General features: G+C 49.1%; 1 protein-coding gene across 3 annotated transcripts in view; it reads right to left on the reverse strand.

Annotated features, from left to right (window-relative positions):
* Positions 1-13,210, reverse strand: part of SORCS3 (sortilin related VPS10 domain containing receptor 3) — a 568,071-nt gene extending 554,861 nt beyond the window's left edge. For all 3 annotated transcript variants that reach the window (XR_011493944.1, XM_070483671.1, XM_014844779.3), the window contains exon 1: positions 11,937-13,210. Coding sequence is in view for 2 of the 3 variants with exons in the window: in XM_070483671.1 (XP_070339772.1) it covers positions 11,937-12,557 (621 nt within the window). In the remaining variant the exon portion in view is untranslated. The remainder of the gene's footprint in view (positions 1-11,936) is intronic.
* Between the last annotated feature and the right edge of the window lie 6,751 nt (positions 13,211-19,961).

Raw genomic sequence — 19,961 nt, forward strand, 5'->3', positions numbered from 1 at the left:
GCTCCTTTGCACATCCTGCCTCATTAGACACATACTAGGTGCTGCCCAAACACTTCATATTATCTGGAAAGAACAAAGCAGAGCAATCAATACAGGTCAAGTCCTGGAACAAATTTTTTTTTTAAACATCCAAATTATACTCCCAACTGAGAATTTTATTCTATCAGATGTCACTTGAAATAAACTGCACATCATGCCTAGAATAGGAATCTCGAGGTTTTTAACACCATAGTATGTGTGCTAATAGATGAGTGTCACTTGTGCTAGGAAAAGGCAGGAGAGGGTGGCTGCTGTCCATGGTCTCAAATCCATCGTGGAAGGACCTTCAGCCACTTGATGAATAAAGGAGAGAGAAGGTGAACTCACACCTTGGTTCATCTCACCCCCGTTCATACTGTCCCTGTTCCTATCACTTTGAAAAGCATTCTTTTTAAAATGTTTCCAGGCGCAGTATCTCATTATTTAACTGTGACACAAAGGGAGCAAATAGGATTGTCCCCATTTCACACATAAAGAAATGTCTGACCTAATATCACATCTAGTTTGTGGTGAGATGGGCCTGCATCAATGTGTGCAAATTTTCATTTTATAGATAAAGAAACTGAATCTCGGAAAATTCATATAACTTAATTAGCCTCACACTAAGCAAAGAAATGAATGAATGAATGAATGAAAGCATATCTGCTTGGGATAAGACCAAATTTATACATGCTTGAAAGAAATATTTTCCAATTGTTTTAATCATCATTTTAGACTCTCTCCTTACTAATGCACCCGTTAAAAAAGAAAAACTCATTCATAGACATATAAGCTACTACACCTAGAAGAGTCTTCATTCCCCTACCCCTAAGAAATGGTGACTTGCTGAAGACAGTTAATGCAAATCAGGGACCCAAATATAGAGATTCCCAACTTCAAGGCCAATATTCATTCCAACCTATCATGACGCCCCTCACTGAAGATATCTTAGAAAGGAAGACAGCAACTGTAAGCTCAGCTGCTTTCAGCCAAAATCCTGTCAAAGTCTAGCAAAAAAAAGAATCACACCCAGGGCAGGAGAGGCCCTGCCAGCAGGTACAGGTCCAAATTTTAGGGAGCCTCTGTGCATTGTGAAGACCAAGCACGTGCTCTGGGGTGAGGTGGGGCTCCTTAGCTCTGAGAAACGACAGTGAAAACTACCCTGGAGGGGTGTGTCCCCTCTTCAAACCCCAACACCATGTTCCTGCCACTCAATAGAACCCTGGACCAGGCTCCTTTCTTCTGGAAGGTGCCAACTCAAAAAGAGGACCCTCTCAGAACCAGGGGCAGGGACACTGTCTCTCTTTCCATACACAATACATACCACGAAGTGCCCAGATATTTGGTGAAACCTTATTCTGGGTGTGTCTGTGAGGGCACTTATGGATGAGGTTACTATCTGAATCAGCAGACTGAGTAAAGCAGATAGCCCTCCCAATGCAATAAGGCCCCATCCAGTCCTCAGAAGGCCTGAATAGAACCAAAAGGCAGAGTAAGAAATAACTCTTTCTCTCTGCATGACTGTCTTCAAGCTGGGACATTGGTCTTCTCCTGCCTTTGGACTCAGATTCAGACCAGAACTATACCATCAGCTCTCCTGGGTCTCCAGCTTGCAAACTGCAGGTTGTAGACTTGTCAGTTTCCATAACAGTGTTAGCCAATTCCTTAGGGTAAATCTCTTCACATATGCAGATACATATTTAGACGTGTATGTGTATATTTAAATGCATATAAAGAGATTTACTATGAGGGCTATGTTTGTGTGTATATGTGTGTGTATATATCCTATTGGCTCTGCTTCTCTTGAGATCCCAGAGTAACACGCTTGGAAATAACTAAGGTATCTTAGTTTGTGTTCCTCCAGAAACATACCCTGAAACAAAGACTTGAATTCAGGGAGTTTATTTGGGAGGTGATCCCAAGAAATACTGATGGGGAGTGGGAAAATGAGATTGGGATGGGAAGACAGCCAATAAAGTAAGCAAGCTACCCTAGTGGGCAACTGGGGCTTAATCCCATTGAAGACTCTGGGAGACAGTGCAGAAAACCAGCCTCATAGTCACCCTCCTCAAAGGGCAAGAGAGCTGGGGTATTTATCCACCAATTTCTCCTAGTCACTGATAGGTGGCTGCTCCCTATTCCTTGACGGGAATTAATTTCCTGACACTTCCAGCCGGCATCTTGTGTGATCAAAGTAAACTCCAGTGGGGAAAGAGCCCCTGATGCTGGTGGTTTGAAGGTAGGCCACCATGCAGAGAAACGGCAAGTGCCAAGGAGATGTGGGCAGGGTCCTACAAATGGATAGATGCTCAACCTGCTCCATTTCCTGCCTAGGCAGATAATGAGAACTAACATTCTACTAAATAGAAGACCCTACTATACTAGACCCTTTATATGCATTGTCTCTAAGATTCACATCAACCCTACAGGTTTAGCAGTATTCCAATTTTCCAGCCAGTGAAAGTAAGGCTCAGAGATTTGTTCAAAGTTGCTGCTGCTTAGGGACTTTCTCATAACAGAAAAGGCATTTCAGAGTTTTGAGAAATCTTCCACTCAAAAGTTTGCTTTCAAGCATGCATAACACTAAAAGCACACAGTGACGTGAACAATGCTTTTGCCTCTAAAGATACCTTCCTCCACCACCACCACCCTGGAAAACGAGTTTCTCTGCATCTCCAGGTTCATGGTCTCAAAACTCCTATTGGAACAAGTTCCCGACTATGTGTAATCACATTCAGAAGTGGCGGCTTAAGCTACTTTTCTAGCCCTGAAAAGAATGTTCAACTCGGTAATTGTTCTGTATCTCCCGCTGAGAACAGATTTTAAAAAGAAAAAGTTCATTTCTTATGCAGCAGTGTCATCTTTAACCTGATTCTAACCATCTGGAAGAGAAACTGCCTACCTTGCCATAGATGCCAAAAAGACTTTGAGAGTGCTGAGTGAGGCGTGTGGGACCTGAGGACCAGGGAGGGCCAACAATGCTGTCTCAGGGGTGCAAACCCTACAGAAAGAAGAGGCCAGGCTCGTCCTCATCCCCAAGACACTCATTCTTCACACAGGCAGTTTTAAGCATTTAAGAAAGCATTTATTCCCTTCTATTCAATAAGCTGCTATTGAGTGACCACCATGCACAAGAAAGTGAAGTGGCACAAAATGGGAAAATGCAGAAGAGACGGGATAACTAAGCCTGAGCACGATTTCTGGCTGAATTCATTTCTAGAGTCTTAGTTGAGTCATTAATCGGTTGAATACCTGACCGTAGAATGGACTTATTTGTATAAAACATCCATTTCTGCAGAAATAGGCTGAATGATCAACCCCCAGGATTCAACTGTTCTGTTGCCAAAAAATCATTCATCTACGTGTCATCAAACCCCTCACACAATGCCCTTGCAGGCTGCTGCTTCTCTTCTCCCTTTGTAACAATTCCTCAAGCAGCACTTTTTTTTATTACTCCATCCTATTTATTTTCACTCCTTTCCCAGGGCAACACTCCCTCTAGTGTCTGTGTAGGGATCTCAGGTTCCATTCTTGGTGCATAGGGTGCAGGCAAAAATGGAATTCAAGTCTGTAACTCGATGGGTGTAGATCACTATAAAATATTGGTGGGTTTGGCCTGTGTGATAATTCTGGGAAGGAGGCTGGAGGTATTCTGCAGATGTTTCCAGTCATGGATATTCCCATGTCACACCAGGCACAAAGCACAGCTGGGAGATCAAGAGGAGAAGCAAACCTGGAACATCAAGGTCCAGCCCATGACATCAATATAGAAAGTCTTTGGCACTATAGGCTCTGTCTGCCAACCAGTCCAGCAGCCCAGTATTCTCCTATTTTCCTGAAGCTACACATTATACTCGCTTCCTTCAAGAAGTCTTCCATGATTAGCTGTGAGGTATAATCATGGATGACCTAGCCAGAGAAGCCACTCTTCATCTTTCTGGATACACTTCTCAACCCTTCCCTCAGTGAAAGCCCTGAAAAAATGTTCAACTTATTAGTTGTTAAATAGTGTAATCTTTAATCTGATTCTAACCATTTCTATTACAAATTCTGAGTTTGAGTTTCAAGAAGCCAGGCCCCGAGTCATTCACTTCTCTATCTCTTACACTATCTCAGTGGAACACAGAAGACAGACATCACAAGATTCGTCTGGCTGAGGACATGGACTACGGGAGGAGGCTGAGATGAGCATCTCTCTGAAAACTGGGTTCTAGCCAAGGCTTTTCCATCAGCCCACTGGGACACTTCGGGCAAGTACCTCCTTCCTCTGCTTCAATGTTTCCATCTGAAAATGAAGGGAAGTCTCTTCCAATATAAAAATAACTAAAGCAACTAAAGTAGCTTGAGGACTTACTATAGATCAGGGACTTCTTTTAAGCACTTTGCTACGTACAATCTTCTCTAATCCTTACAACAGGCCAATGTGAGAGCTATTATTGTTATCACCTCCTTTCTACAGATGAAAGAATAGCCAAGAGAAGGTAACAACTTGCCTGATGTCACCGAGCTATTAAGAGACAGAGGCAGGATTCTAACCCAGGCACCTGGCTCCAGAACCTATGCTCCTAACTACAGTCATGCATCACTTAACGACGGGGATATGTTCTGAGAAATGTGTCTGTAGGTGATTTTGTCGTTGAGAGAACATCATAGAGCGCACTTACACAAACCTAGATGATACAGCCTACTACACACCTAGGCTATATGGTACTAATCTTACGGGACCACTGTCGTATATGTGGTCCATCGTTGACTGAAATATCGTTATGCGGTGCATGACTGTATTTACTATATGGCCTGGTTTCATGCGCCCAGCCTATGTCTGTTCCTAATAAATTCTGAAGAGGATTGCAATCATGATAAAAACCCTCCACAACTATGAATTTACACCAATCATACCCTCATACCCAGGCTAAATAATCCCACAATCCACAACCTAACAGGCTCCTTGGTTACCCTATAAGGCTCTATATCCAGTTTTTCCCCTAAACTAGGTTTTCTTCCAGTGTGTGTCAAATAACAGGCCCCTACTTAGCAGTAGGCAGTTTTACAGATCAAGAGCTCTGAGTGGCTGGCCCTATCACGCTCCAAGTTCCTCTCATTTCAACCCAGGAGGGATGGTTTCCTCTGCTCCCCAGCAAGGAGTTAACAACAGCGCAATCCTGTGCAATCCTGAAGTTCTTAGACTCCATCACTTTTTCGAAATTCACTATAGCACACATATTAGTGTACTATAAAGAACAGCATTTCCATAAATAATTAAACCCAAACTACACTGACCAAAATAAATGAGCAAAACGTTCCTGGTGATGCAACCAGGCTTGATTCATTCACTAACTCAAAGAACGACGTGACTCACAAGAGGCCCGCATCAACAACAGTTAGGAAGATACAGACTGTCCAACGTTAATGAGCTTGGTATTTACTGTCTGCAGGCACAGCGGTGGGCGGGCAAGGTGGCCGCAGGACACATCTCTAGAACAGGAGGGAGGAATCTATTCCTAAGCCTCTCTGGCTAGCCTCACATATACTCATCCCAGCCCTCAGTCTATCCTGCTTATAAAATGGGCAGCACTCTATCTCACCCGAGTGAAAACACGTAAACTCTCTTGGAAGGAAAATAGTCCATAAACCCAAAAGAAAGGAGAAAGCCAGGAGTGAGTGGGTGATGGCTACACAGAGAGAAAGAACAGTAGGGACTCGGAGCTGTGAGGTGCCGTGTTTCTGTCTGAGCCTCCTATCCCTCATCTCTATGCTGAGTGACTTGATGAAGCAATGCCCAAGTGCACTTCCAGCCTTGACATCCAGTGCGTCTAAGACGCCCGCAGTTTCCCCCACGGTGATACTCTCTCCTCTAAGTTCATAGCCTGAAACAATCATTTGACAATTAACCACATATCACCCCACGGCATCTGTCTTGTTGTCATGTGTTATTTAACTTTACAGAAGAGCAATCTCATATCCGAAGCATACTGGCAGGACCTTGAGGCAAATGCTGTCTTATCCTTGTTGTCTTTCCCTCCATCACAACTCTACCAAGCCACAGTGCCCAGAACATTGCCACACACATAGTAAACACTAAGCATATGGCTGAGTCTCTTAAGTGAGTCCATCTGGTCTCTGAAGTGCATGAGGAAGAAGCCAGGATTGTTGACTAGTCCCTGTTCCCATCCTTGTACTAAGTGGGGTAGAGATGCCTCTAAATCTTGTTAAAATTCACATATGAAATAATAAACCAGGTGCATAAACTTAATGCTATTAAGAGACAGTGTTAGCTGGTCCTTCCCGTGCAGCCAAGGCACATCCAGTTCCCAGGCCAGTTCAGGGAGTACGTACTGAGCTACGTGCCAAGCACTGTGCCACACGCCACAAGGCACACCTGAGGAGGACAGAACTCACACTGGGGGTGGGGGAGATGCTGTTATAGTCACTTCATCCCTCACCCCTCACCTTCAAAACACTCACAAAACAATCTAAGATTCAAATAACTAAGTGCTAAGCTAAATATGATCAGATATGTGGTGTAGTCTGTAATTCTACAAACAATTAGCAAAAAGGGAGATAAATGCTTCTGAGGAAGGTCCATAGAGACACTGTATTTGAATCTTAAACTGAGCCATGAGTAATGGGTGCATCTCAATAGAGGCAGAAGGTACCCTGAGTGGAGGAGACCGCAAGAGCAAAGGCTTGGAGTCAAGAAGGGACTTGGGACAATGATGGGGCCACCTTGGCTAGAGTGAAAGAGTCAATCAGGGAACAGTGAAATACAGATTTGGAGAAGTAGACCCAGGATATACGCAGTGAAGGCTTTGAATGCCAGGCTAAAGGACTTTGGATTTGAATCCAAGAGGCTAAAGCTATTCAAGCTGGAATGCAGACATACTGGATAAAATCCTCCTGGTTATAGTAGATGTCAGTATGAACAACCTGAGAAAGAAATCATCGATATCCCAAGGGACAAGGATTTCTAATTCCTTTTTAGCCTCTGTTCCATGAGACTTGGGACTGTCACTTGTTTGCCCACTTGATCAAACATGGTTGAGTACCTCTACTGCCCGCAAGCCAGAGCTCGCTCATCTCTACTCGCTGCCAAGGAAGTCTGAGCACCAGCCAGACCCTTCTCTCAGTCACCCACCACATCAGGGAGACAAGCATGGTTAACCAAATTCCATTCACGCCACCGCACCAGTTCTGCTTACCCAACGTGGCCGCCAGGCACTCTCATCCTCTATATTCCACCTCTAACTCCACAAGACCTCTTTTCTTCCAAACTTGCTGAAAAATCATCCTTTGACATTTTTCTCCCATAAGGGAAGTGTCTCAAGTCAGCCAAGAGGCCAAAGGAAGCAAGAAACCAACAGGTGAGTCAAGCCACGAGGCCTCAGGTGTACTAGCTTTGGATAAACCTTTGGCCGTCAGAGACACATCTTCCTATCTCAGCCGGTCTGGCTTTGTCGCACCTCTCTGCTCCTCATGGGATGACTCAGGGCCCACAGATCATCCAGTTCCAAAATTCCTCCAGTTACAATAACAGATTTACACTGCTCAGGAAAAAGCATTTCTCCCTTCTGCCCCCCTTAAATCCAACACCACTGGAAAAGCCACTTCCCGGCATTCCTTCTTTGCCAACTACAAAGCAAGTTCCAACCATTGCACTTCTGCAGTCATCAGATCAGTCCTCCCAATTAAGGAGTTTGCAACTTCTGTTCACCTTGGAAATCACTACAGGATCTGAGAAGCAAATCACACCCTGTAACTCGGCCATCAGAGGAAACACAGAGCAAGTCCCTCCTCTCCTCCCCCCGCAGGCTGACAGTGACCACGAGCAATTAGGGCTTTTCTGTCCCACTGCATTTCCCAGCTACATCTCAACTGAGATGGCTCCCCTTGTAATATTAATTAAAAACAGATTCTTTTTGGCAAATCCCTGAAGAATGGCTTCTGTGGCAGGCTTCTTTATTAAGCCTCTGAGAAGGCAAAATGCATTAAGATATTGTGACACGGGGGCTGCGAGCAGGGACGATGAAGCCTAGACAATCCAGCCAAAAGCTATTTGAAAAATCTGTTGGAGAGCCACAATTAGATGCTCCTGTGAGTGAAATACAATTAATCTGATCAAATCTGTCACTATTTTGCACATTAGGAGTAAATATTTTAGAACACAGTCCAGCTGAATTAGTTAAGGGAATGAAATCCTGCCTGGGGGAGTCTGTGTGCTCCACCTCCTTGCGTGCTCAGGGAAGGGCGATCTGGTAGGGACCTGAAATTATCAGCATCTCCATTTCTCTTCACCAAGGTGCAGTGTTGGGCACATTAATTGAAAACTATCTGGCAAGTCATCCCAACGAGCCACACTGCAGGGGCAACAGCCTGCAAATCACTGCCACTGCGAGTGAGCTGCCGGGAAGGAATGGGGATCAGGCGAAGGGAGGAGGCAGCATTCTCGCCTCAGCACTAGGAACAGGGATCCCCAACAAGGGTTACTCCAAGGTAGAGGGGGCACGGAAAGTGGGCTGTTGCCTTCACAATTTCCACTCTCCAGAGTCATTTGCCAATTCACTGAGCAGGCAGGGAGGCATCTTCCTTCATCTGAAGAAGGGCAGGCTGATGCGTAAGCCTGTTTCCCTGTAAGCCTGTAAGGGACTTGGCTCCCTCTGGGTGTTTGTGAAACTCCCTCTAACCCATTCATCACCAGGATGCCAGGTGGAGACAACCTGAAAGAGGGATTGGCAAATTGCTCCTCCAGAGTGAGGCTCCAAGCCCAAGTCCACTCACCACCCCGCACGCCCCCAGAACACCTGGCAGGGCAAGAGCAGTCAGAGGGGGACCCAGACTCCAGCCCCTTAGGATGCCTCTGGCTCAAGGCTGCTGGGTACCTCCTGTTTTGCCCCCGAAGTCATCCCCCTCTCTTTTGGGACCAAAGTGAAAACATGACCCAAGCCTGAGACAAGGATCTCCTCCTGCCCCTGAGCCCCTGGGCACACGCTGGACACGTGGGCTGGGGTGGAGGCCCTTCTCTGGCATGTCCACCTCTGCCTGCCTGACTGTAAACTGTCAGAGTAGAGTTCAATTTTCAGCTATATGGGGTGACTAAAAATTCTCTCCCAAAAGAAACTCATGTCAAGGAACGAGGTCCACCAAAGGCACTTGGAAGGAGAGCAGGAACCCCGACAATGTTAACAATTAAACCGGTGGCCTTCCCGGAGAAGGACATGTTTAACACTTTTGAAGTCAGAAGAGAGGATGGAATTCTCTTTTTATGTCAAAAGAGGCTGGTGCTAGGACCCATGTTCTCTGCCTTCGGGACATCTCCCTCCACTTTGAAAGCAATGATGAAGGGACCTTCCAGAAAGTTCATCATCCTCATCACTCCTCACCATGGCATTTACAGCATCTTCTTTTGCTGCCCTCAGGAAAGGAAGAGGGGAGAGAGAAACCAGCTGGTTAATGCTGCAGAAACTGGTTTCCCACTTATTCTCCCAGGGGTTGCTTCTTTAAAGTCTCTCAAAAACAGGCAACGTCAACATGTTTCCCACCGCCCCTCAGAGCAGCGCAAACCTGGTCCTCGGTCAAGCCTTTCTCACTGGTATTGCTTGCAAAGTGCAGTCAAAAGAGGCAGGTCCAGCCCAGGAGCTAAAGAGGCAATCCCTCTCTGGACCAGAGAGACAGGACGCCATGGGGTCCCTGCACCCACCTGTGTGCCTTGTCCTTTGCTTGGACAGTAGGACTGGCCACGAGCACAACCAACAAACCCCTGGGAGTCTGTTTGCAGATTGCTCAAATCTCATTGCTGGCTCTGAGGTCTCCAAGGCCAAGTGGCCCTCTTTTAACTGAAGAGCCAATTCCACGGAGAGCAAAGGGCTAGACTTGGCCCCTCACCTCCTCTGCTGCACAGTTGCTTTGAAGATGGGCAGAGAAGGCCAAGCACGTTTAACTATTCGCAGGACGCATTCTCTAAAGTCCCATCTTCGGGGGTTTTGTCAACGCACAAAAACGATCCTTAAACGAAAAGCAGCGGCGACGTAAGAAAACTCGTTAGGCAGAGTGAATTTATATTGTCCAAATGTGGCAGTAATAAAGTCACAGATATGTGAGGACATCACCCCCTCCTCTTAGTGATACATTTACTTCCATGCATCCTGTCCTTCCTACTCACTGAGTAAGAACACCAATGAACACACACACACAATTCCTCATTATCAAACTAAAATGAAGTTGAGACTCATAACCTCGGCTACCAGAAAATTACACTTCCCTCTCTCTCTCTCACTCTCCCTCTCTCTCTGTCACACACACACACACACAAAGTCCTCGGGGGACCTGCAAGTCTTCAAACACCCATCATTCCAAAGGTGCACGTTGCGCACCCCCCATGCCCAGAGCTGTCCCCTCCGAAGCTATGGGGGTCTTCACTTGAACAGATGCAGCCAGCCACGGCGCTGTTGGGGAGCTGGGCTGCACAAGTCCTTCCAGCCCGGCATCCATTACTCAGGCTGGGCTGCAGGCACTGTGCTGTGTGTCACTAAGAACTAGGAAATCTGTGCTGGGCATTGCCGATATGCTGCACTCCGAGGACTCCTAGCTTTCCTGGTATTCACTACTCACCCCTGTGACACCCCAGGCCTCCTTAAAATAAGGCAAAAATTTCCCAGGGAAATCTTTAATGCCAGTCAGTCACGAAGAGAAAGACAAAGGGAGGGGGGCGGTACTTTCCCATCAAATGGAGTTCCCCAAAGCTGCCTGTGCAGACATCCACCATCCTCCAGACTCTGCCCAGCGCCGGGTTCTGATCTGATCCGGGGAGCCAGAAAAGAGGAAAGGATTTTTGGGAGACTGGCTGAAGTGGGGGCCGCGGAAGAGAGGGGAATGGGATAAATCGTGGGAGGCCGCCCCGAGAGCCCGTCCTCCGCGTTTCCTTGGCTGGGCTACACAGCTTTGGGCGCGGACAGGATGGGGGGTGAGAGGCAGCCACTCCGGACTCGCTCTGTGGCTGCAGCAGCTGCTGAAGCAGACTGCGCTCAGAGCCGGCGCCTGGCCGCGAGCGCCGGAGCAGCCGGAGCGGACTCGAGGGTGCCACCTCTCGGTACAGCCGCTTCCAGGGGCACCTGGCAGCGGAGAGAACCGGTTAGAGAGGTGCGCAGAAAGCAGAGGGACCCAACTCCACTCGGCAAGCCCTTCGTGGTGCAGGACGCAGCGGCCGAGGAGAGTTTTTTTGCTCAGCAACTTATGCGTGCTTGTGCATACGTGAGGGTGGGGGGGTGCGCAACGGGTGCTGAATTTCACTTCATGCTTTAAACTTTTTACTGCCTCTGCTATAGCTTTCCAGGGCAGCTGTCCGGGTTTTGAACAGGAAATCATTGCCTCCCCCAGGGCTGGGAGAAAGTGCGCCTGGAGCAAGAGAGCGACCTTAAGGCAGGCAGGAGTATGGGAGGCTGAGTGGCCTCAGTCTCCTGGGTTCCCTTTCGCGTGATTGGAAGGAAGAAGGGGGAAGCCCCAGCAGTCGCAGGAATCCGTCAGTCTGTCAAGTGGCTCCTGCTCCAAATCAGTCTGAGTCCTCACGCACGAATTCAAGCCCTCAGTGGGAAAACTGACTCTCCAAACCGAGTACCAGAGAAAGTGACCACAGACCCCTGCCCTGCTCATCTTTAAGACACCTCTTCCCTCACTCCCCTCCTGGCGGCCCCAGTCCTGGGGTCGCCAGTAAACATACGCACACACCATCTTACAACAAACTCTGCTAACCTGTTGGGGGCGTGGAGGAAGCTGGATGAACCCTTTCTCTCTAAAAGTCAGGGCGCCCCCCGCCCCCAGCCCGCCTCAGACCCTAGAGCAACTATCTGTCCCTCGTTCCCGCCCCCTACTCTCTCCTGGCTGTCTAGTAGACAGCGAGATCGATCGGCCGCCGGGTGGGTACTCACGCTGCTGTTGTGTCCCGACCAGTGCACCATGGCTTGGTTGTGGGCCGAGTCCCCGGTCAACGCGAACGAGGTGCTGGGCAGCCGGAGGTCTTCCGCCACTGCCCCCCGCGGCGCCTTCACCTCCTCCCGGAGACCCTTGGCGAGAGAGCGGCTTCCTTTGGAACCATCGGCCAAGGCAGTGGCCCAAGCGTCCCCACGTTCCAGGGCGCTGGGGGGCTGAGCCCGGCGACTCCTCCTCGCGCCGCCAGGCTTGCCAGGAGCCGGGATGCCCTGTCCCCAGAGCGCGTCTGCAGGCGACAGCCCCCCGGTTTCTCTCTGCTTCTTTCTGCTGCTGCCGCCGCCTGGCTGGGGCAGCGGCTCTGGTCCGGGCTGGCGCCCCAGCACGGTGCCTCTCTGCACCGTCGCCAGCTCCTCCGGCCACTGGCTTGCCACTGCCCGCGGAGAGAGAGGAGGAAGCGCCGGCAACTGCGAAGCCGGGGCCGCGGGGCGCCCAGGACCGCCTGTCGCGCCCGAAGTGATCTCCGCGCCGGCCAGGACCCACGTCGACAGGAGCAGGAGCCCCGTCCGGGCGAGGGGCGCCCCGGGCCAGCCTGTGGGGCGCTCCGTGCGCGCCGCCTCCATCCCGCTGCGGCTGCCGCGGCTCGGGCTGCTGAGTGTGTGTAGCGCCCGCCGAGGTGCGCGTCCGGCGCAGGGGGTGTGCGCGCGCCGGCGAGCAAGAGAGCGAGTGTGTGTCGGGAGAGTGGGGAGGGGGCGGCCGCGAAGGAGGTGGCTCCGGCTGGCGCGCCTCGCCGGTCCTCTCCGCTCTTCCCTCCTGGCTCTCGATCGCTCGCTCTCTCGTCCAGAGGATAATTCCAAAACCCGAGAAAAATTAATAAATGCCCCTTCGGTGCTTTTTTTTTTTCTTAAATCAAGATCCCCTAAAATCCTCCCCACCGAGCTTCTCCAGAAATTTTGTGAAAAGGAGCGTTCAAAGGTAATAAGAAAATCCTCCTTTAAAATATGAAAATCAAGCCGGATCCAGGAGGAGCAGCTGGCCACGGACCTCAATCCAGAGTCTCTCCGAAATCCAGCCTCCAACCTGCTCGCGGAGAAGAGTTGGGTGCCGCTTCTCGCTGCGTTTTGGGGGTTACTCTTCAGGCCTGTTGTAGGGGGCGGGAGATGGCGCGCGGGGAGGATAGGGGGTTCTCGAGGGAGGAGGAGGAGGAGGAAAGTGTTTTCAGCGCCAACTGTTCGGATTCAGGAGCCAAGGGGGAGCCCGGAGCCCTTGCACCGCGAGGCGGCGCGCGGAAACCCAGCGCGGGATATAGCCGGGACTCCGCTTCCAGCTCCCTGGCCCGCCCCTCAGGGCCCGCGCCCCCGTCCGGTGCGGGGGCGCAGGGAGTGCGTGCGTGCGCGTGCGTGCGTGGGCGCAGGCCGGCGAGGGTGAAGCGAGGGTTGTACTCGGGGCTGGCGAGAGGGCGCCGCGGGGTGGGGTACCTGGCTGAGGCAGGGGGTGGCTGGGTGTGCGCGGGCGCGCCGCTCCGTGCGTGCGCGTTTGCACGCGCATGTGTGCGTGTTAGTATGAACGATGGGGTGTGGGGCCGGGAGGGGTGCGCTCGGGCCGTGGGCGCGTGCGAATCACGCACAGACTGTTTGCATTTCCAAGAGCCTGAGAGTCATCAGAAAGGCAATACTGAGAGCAAGGCAGGCTGCTCTGGCCAGCCGGCTCCTCCTGACGTCCCGCGCACCCGTAGTCCCCCCCACCGCCCGCAGATGTAAGCTGACTGTTGCTTAAGCCTTCTAGCAGGCGAAGAGAGAGCTGGGAGGCGCCAGCGGTGGTGTCAGGGGCTTGCTAGCTTTTCCCTGTTTCAGGGGCTCTCCTTCCCGGGACTCCTGGCCGCAGCTGGGGAGAGAGAGAGTAGTCGAGCCTGTTCGCTCCCGCCCGGAGGCTCCAGCCCCCATTTTCCCGCCTGGGACTGAGAGGTCGCGCCCTCACTCTCCCTAGATTCCTTTCTGAGCGGGTTCAGTTGTTCTTTTCACGTATTGGCTGCCAGTTAGAGGGTCTCCGGCCCAGCGCAGCGCGGGCCTTTCAAGCCCTCCTGTACCCCGCAGCAGAAGCGCAGCTCGGGTACGTGGGACTCAGCCGGGGCTGGGACCCTTCGAGCGGTAGGAAGAGGGAAACTTCGGGTGGGCTGAAGAGAAGGGAATCTAAACTCGAGGACGACCCTCGAGTGTGTAGGTAGTGCAGTCTGCGCCTCCAAGAAGATCCCGGGATTTCTAGGCGTTGAAAAGGCGAGATGCGCGGCGCCGAGGGAGGAATTATTAAGAAAGGAGTAGGATGGAGGGAGGGGGCTTGGAGATCGTGATGGCCTCCAGGCCCTTCCCTTCCTCTTCGGGATTAGACGAAGAGTTCCTTTGTGGAAAATGGTTAAGCAGAGGGAGAGGGAGGGAAACGCGGGGAGAGGAGAGGGGAGAAAGGTGGGGCGAAGGGAAAAGAAGGGAGCAGAGGAGAAGATAGAGAAAGAAAAGGGAGAAGGAGAAGAGAAAGAGAGATGATGAAGTGGAGGAGGAAGGTCAGATGATGGTGCGAAAGGAAGAGAGAAAAGAAGAGGCAAAAGAGCGCGGGGGAAGAGCCACATAGTGATAGAGGAGGCGCCTGGGAGTCTGAGCCTGCCGAGGAGGGCGACAGCCAGCGGCGGCCGGGAGCCCCCGCCTCGCGAACTTGCTTTTCCACCCTCAGCTAAAATGGAAACTGGGAACCTAGGAGGCTGGGCCGCAAAACCAAGCCGGTGACAATGTCCAGCCCAGAATGAGGGGGGTCCTGGAGTCTGTGGGTTTCCAAAGACCGCAGGCGACGGGGCTGCCTCAGGAAAAGTTCCAGAGCAGCAGGCTCACATGGGCGCGAGAGCGGGCGCTGGACGGGAGCCGGCCATCCGCGGGTTCCCAGCGCCCCTGCCGGGAAGGCCCGGCGCTGCAGCCGGCGCCGAATCTTGGGGGATCGGGAGCCATGCGAAGCCTCTCCTCTGCTTGGGCTCTGGGCAGAGGAGGTAAGTGCCACAATATAAGGGGTCTGGGCTGTCAGGCAGGCTTCTGGGACCCGAGGCTCATACAGCCCGGGGGTGCGACCTCTCAAGCCCCGGGCCCACAGGGGAAGTGCCCTGTCCAATCCCCAAAATCCTCAGGGTGGCCTTATAGAGATGTGACTATAAAGTGTTTGAAAAAAATGGATAAAAGACTCGCAGTTGCGACATTTTAACTTGTCACCTGCACCAATTCATCTTCTTGGCCCTGCTCCATCAATTATGGCCGCCTCCTTCTATCTTCAGTCTCACCCTCTTTCACCCTTTACATGACAATCCTTGTCTTCAGCCCTGTGCTGCTGCTCCCTCCCCAGCCTCCCAGTCCCCACCAACCTGCTCTAGTGCCCAAACCTCTTCAAAGAGTTCTCGCCTACACCTGCAGTCTCCTGTGCCTCACCAGCCACTCTCAGCTGGACCTTCTGCAATCTGACAGCTGCCTTCAGGTGATTCATCAAAGCCCTACCCGCAACAAACACCATCGCTGGCTTCCTGAGGCAGCCTGCCCAGCATTTGTAAACATGTTCCATCTGGAAAGGTCTCCTAGGTTCACATGGTACCAGGGTCTCCTGGGTCCTCCCTGACCAGCCTTAGTCAAGCTCACCAGCCTCTCTTCTCCTAGTCACATCTCAAATTCTGAGCCCCAACCTCCATCGTTCCCCAGTCCTCTGTACTTGGCTTTCATTCTACTCTCCCTCTGTACGTGAGCTCAGGGATCTCACCCATTTCTGTGCTTCAGTTATCACCTCTTGCTGTTGACTTCTGATCTACAAGCCCACTCTGTCCTCTCTCTTGAGCTTCACATCTGAATTCCCCGTTGCTCCATACACGTGCATGTCCATGTCAAAACCCATATGCGTCAAGTTCTAAAAACCATCCTCCACATCTTCTCGGTCACCCAGACTAGACACTCAACATGCAACCTTGACTCCTCCCTTCTAATCCCCAGGTCCAGAAAAATCATTGTCAAGTCCTATTTTAAAAGCCTTTTTACCTGTCCTCTCCTGTCTACTCCCAGAGTCACCGCCTTAGGTCTAACCCTTATCATCTCTTGTCTAGAGGTTTTCTGTAGCTTCCTATCTTCTCCTGGTCTTCAATTCTTTCCTTCTCCAAGCCAGCCCCCACACCAGTGCTGTCCAATAGAAGTATAATGTGAGCCACATAGGTAATTTTAAATCTTCTAGGAGCCTCATCAAAAAAGCAAAAAGAAACTAATGAAATTAATGTTAATAATATACTTTATTGAGTTGAATATATCCAAAATATTTTCATTTCAACTTGTAATTGACATAAAAATTATAGAACTATTTTTACATATTTTTGTACTAAGTCTTCAAAATCCAGTGTGTATTTTATACCTCCTGCACATCTCAATCTAGACTAGCTACATTTCAAGTGCTCAATAACCACATGTGACTAGTAGCTATTGCTTTAGACAGCACAGCTAAACAGTTGGCAGAAATAGCTTCTTAAAACATAAAGAAAATTATGTCATGGATTGCCCTCCTCAAAATTCTTCATGACCAACGGTTGTCTATAAAGTCCAGACTCCTTAGAATGGTGTCCAAGGCTCCACGCACTGCCTCACCTCCATGGATTTTCTTACTGTGTTCTTTAAGCCTGTAACCTACCATCTGCCACAGTTTCCATCATCGTCTGGTTTAATGCCAGCTCTTCCATGAAGCCTGCCCCCACTATCCTGTAGTACCTGATACTATATCCATCATTATCACCACCACCATCGTCATCATCCTCACCACGTTCTTTGTCTTCCTGCTGTAAGATGTGAGCTGTCCAGGGTCTCTTTGGAATTTAAAAGAGAGGGCTAGGGCTAGAATGGGCTCCCGTCACCCTTGCTGGCATAACGCCTACTTCAGCTTGGAAAGGCAGGTGCAGAGCTAGGATTACCCCTCACCTGGTCCCAATGGGGAGAGCAAAGAAGGCCCCACTGAGAACACATTTTCCCTTCAGGTTTCTGTCCCTGTTACAAACCACTGGAGAAAGCAAACTCTATGGTGTAGGTTATCTGTGAGATTACACTAAATGTCACCCTAATAGGACTTCTTTCAGGTTTTTTTAACTATCACAGTGAAATAACACCTTGGGAAACTGTTCTTTTCCCTGACATCACAAATACACACACACACACACGCACACACTCTTCCAACTCCTTAATAATCTAGATATCTTTCCATCAGCACCCACAGCTTGCATGTAGAGAGAAGCATTCCAATTATTCCTTTCCTCATATTTTACAACATATTCAGCACTCCTCATATGAGGATCTAAAGAGGAATTCCTCGTAAAACTTAGAGCCAGGCAAAAGTGAGTTTCTCCTGTGAAACTGACATCCTTTCTTAAAGGCTTTTTTAAAGTGGCTTTGTCTCCTCACTTTGTCTTCCTCTTGTCTCGACAATCAAGCTGAGTACCGGGTTCACTTACTCAAACGGTCTTCCGAACAAATTCTCTGTCCTCTGCTCCTCTTTTACTAAATACTATTTGTTTTTATTGCTTGATACTCTTCGGTCTTACTGTATCTGTGCGTTGTCGGTAAGCCAGTTCATATCCTTTTTAGAACTAAATAGGAAATTAATTAGTTGATTAACATCAAAACAACAGTCCACATTGTAACTCTGAATTTCTACAGAGCCAAACGATTCTAAAACAAAACCTGAAATGCAGATGAAAGCAGTTAGAAGACCCTGAAATCAAGACTTCACATCACTGTGTATCCATGAAGGCAAGAAGGGTCTATTTTCTCAACACTGTACCCCCGCGCCTGGCCCAACCCTGGCACAGCACTGACCCTCAGTAAATGCGCAATAAACGATGAAACGGATGAATGTAAATAATAACACTCCTGTTGCAGCTCCTAGTCATCTGTTCTTTTTAGCATGTGGACACTTTCTAAAGAGGCAAAAGCTCTAAGATTTGATTGATTCTATTCTCTACCACAGGTGACCATCTGCCTAGCGGTCATAGGTATAGGAGTTATATTAAGAATCTTGCCCATAAAGGCAGCACCAAAGACTTTATCATGAGGAAAAGTGAAAGAGAAAGAAGAAGGGAGAGCAGAAAAAAACAACCTGAAAACTGACATTTAAGAAGGGCTTTCTTTAAGTCAGCCTCCACGTCTTCTATGGCCATGGCTTCATTTAATTCTGACACAGTAGGTTTTCTTGGTTCCAGTCAATAGACTGAGAAACAGAAGTGTATACAGGTGAAACCATTGTGATAGAGGCAATCATGTTGGTGATACTAATGATGAGTGTTAATGTATACTGAGCACCAGCTCTGGACCAGATGTGTGGCAAGGACCCATCAGCATTCTAGCAGAGTAATTAGGAGTTCATACTTTGAAGCTAAATTACCTTTGTTCAATTCCAACCATACCAACCACCAGCTGTGTGACCTTGGACAAATTACTTAACCTCTCTGTGCTTCCATTCCTCATCTGTGAATGGAGATAGGGAAAATACCTACCATATAGGGTCATAGTGAATATTAAATAAATTAATGTACATAAAGCAGTTGAACAAAGTGTGGCACAGATAAAGTGCTATATAAGTTTGGTTATAAATGTCTTACTCTTCTTAACAGGCCTGTGGAGGCCGGTAGTTTGTCCCCATTTTACAGATGAAGAAAGGTTAATTCAGAGAGGTTGAGCTGCACAGCTTGTGAGTGACACAACTAGGGGCTTGAATCCTGATCTGTCTGACATTAGAGCTAAGCACTGACACAGTGGTCTATACGGTGTTCCTGCCCTAGATCACTCAACATGCCCTGGATGATATTTACATTCAGATCTATCTGGCTTTACAGCTGGTGTTCTTTCTGCTGCACCACCTATCTTCCCAGCCAAGCACACACCATGAGGACTAATGCTGGGAGCTGGTGCTCACTGGGCACGTGGCTTCCACAAAGTGCCTAGAAATTTGAGAAGAGCTGGGTGATTTAGTTGGTGATGTCCTTATCTTTAAATGACACCCCCTAGAACGGGAGAGAAAGTCGTGGTCGGTGAATTCCAGGCCTGTATTCAAGTAGCAAGTTCAGGCTGAAGAAGTCAACTCAACAATGGAAACTTAACAACCTCCAGGAAAGAACATACTCATTCAGCAGCTGAAAGTCATCAGCAACTTTGTCGACATTTTCTCCCCAGTCATGTCTCCAAAAGAAAAGAAGGAATAAATCTGATGAGGTGGATGCAACTGGGAAAGAAAGTATGGAAGAAAATAGGTTTTTGTTTTACTCTTCTGCCCAGGGAGGAAGGAAAGTTGGATGAAAGAATCTTTGATTACTGTGCATTCTAAGAAAGTTTGGCAAGGCTGATGGGGATCCCTCGAGTCAATTCACCCTCTGAGGAGCTCCCTATCTCCCAGAAATAGGCCTGCCATGCACAGCATCCCTGCCACATTCCATCAGGGGCTGGGAGAAGCCTGTGGAAAGTGTGGCCGCAGCATTAGCATGGGGATGGATTTCAGAGCTCCGTTGCTGGGGCATTGGTCAATTGGGCGTTATTCAATCTTCCCGTCTTAAAAGAAGGTATTCTAACATCTTCCTGATAGGGTCATTTTGAGAAGCAAATGAATAATTTATGTAAAAGCTTAACCTAGTGCCTGGTGAACCTAATAGGTCTTCAGTAAATGCTTATCGAATGAATGAAAGAACAACGGAATGAATGGACAGAAGATAGGAGACTTGGGCAATTTAATTAGAATATCCTATAGTAGAAAAGCAGGAGGTTTTCTAGAAGAGGTGGAGATGGGGATATGAGAGGATTTAAAGTCTAGTCTTGGCTTTGCAAGTGCTAGCTGAGAACCTTTAACATGTCTCATGGTTATGACAGGGGAAAGCAAATTCACTTCACTGAGTTTGAGGATTAAAGGAGAGAATTTACAAGGAAGAACCAAGCAAATTTAAAGGGCTACACAAAAAGAAAGCATGGGCCTGCTGTTTTAGTTGACATCAG

This window comes from Equus asinus, chromosome 2, assembly GCF_041296235.1.
Source record: "Equus asinus isolate D_3611 breed Donkey chromosome 2, EquAss-T2T_v2, whole genome shotgun sequence".
NCBI lineage: Eukaryota > Metazoa > Chordata > Mammalia > Perissodactyla > Equidae > Equus > Equus asinus.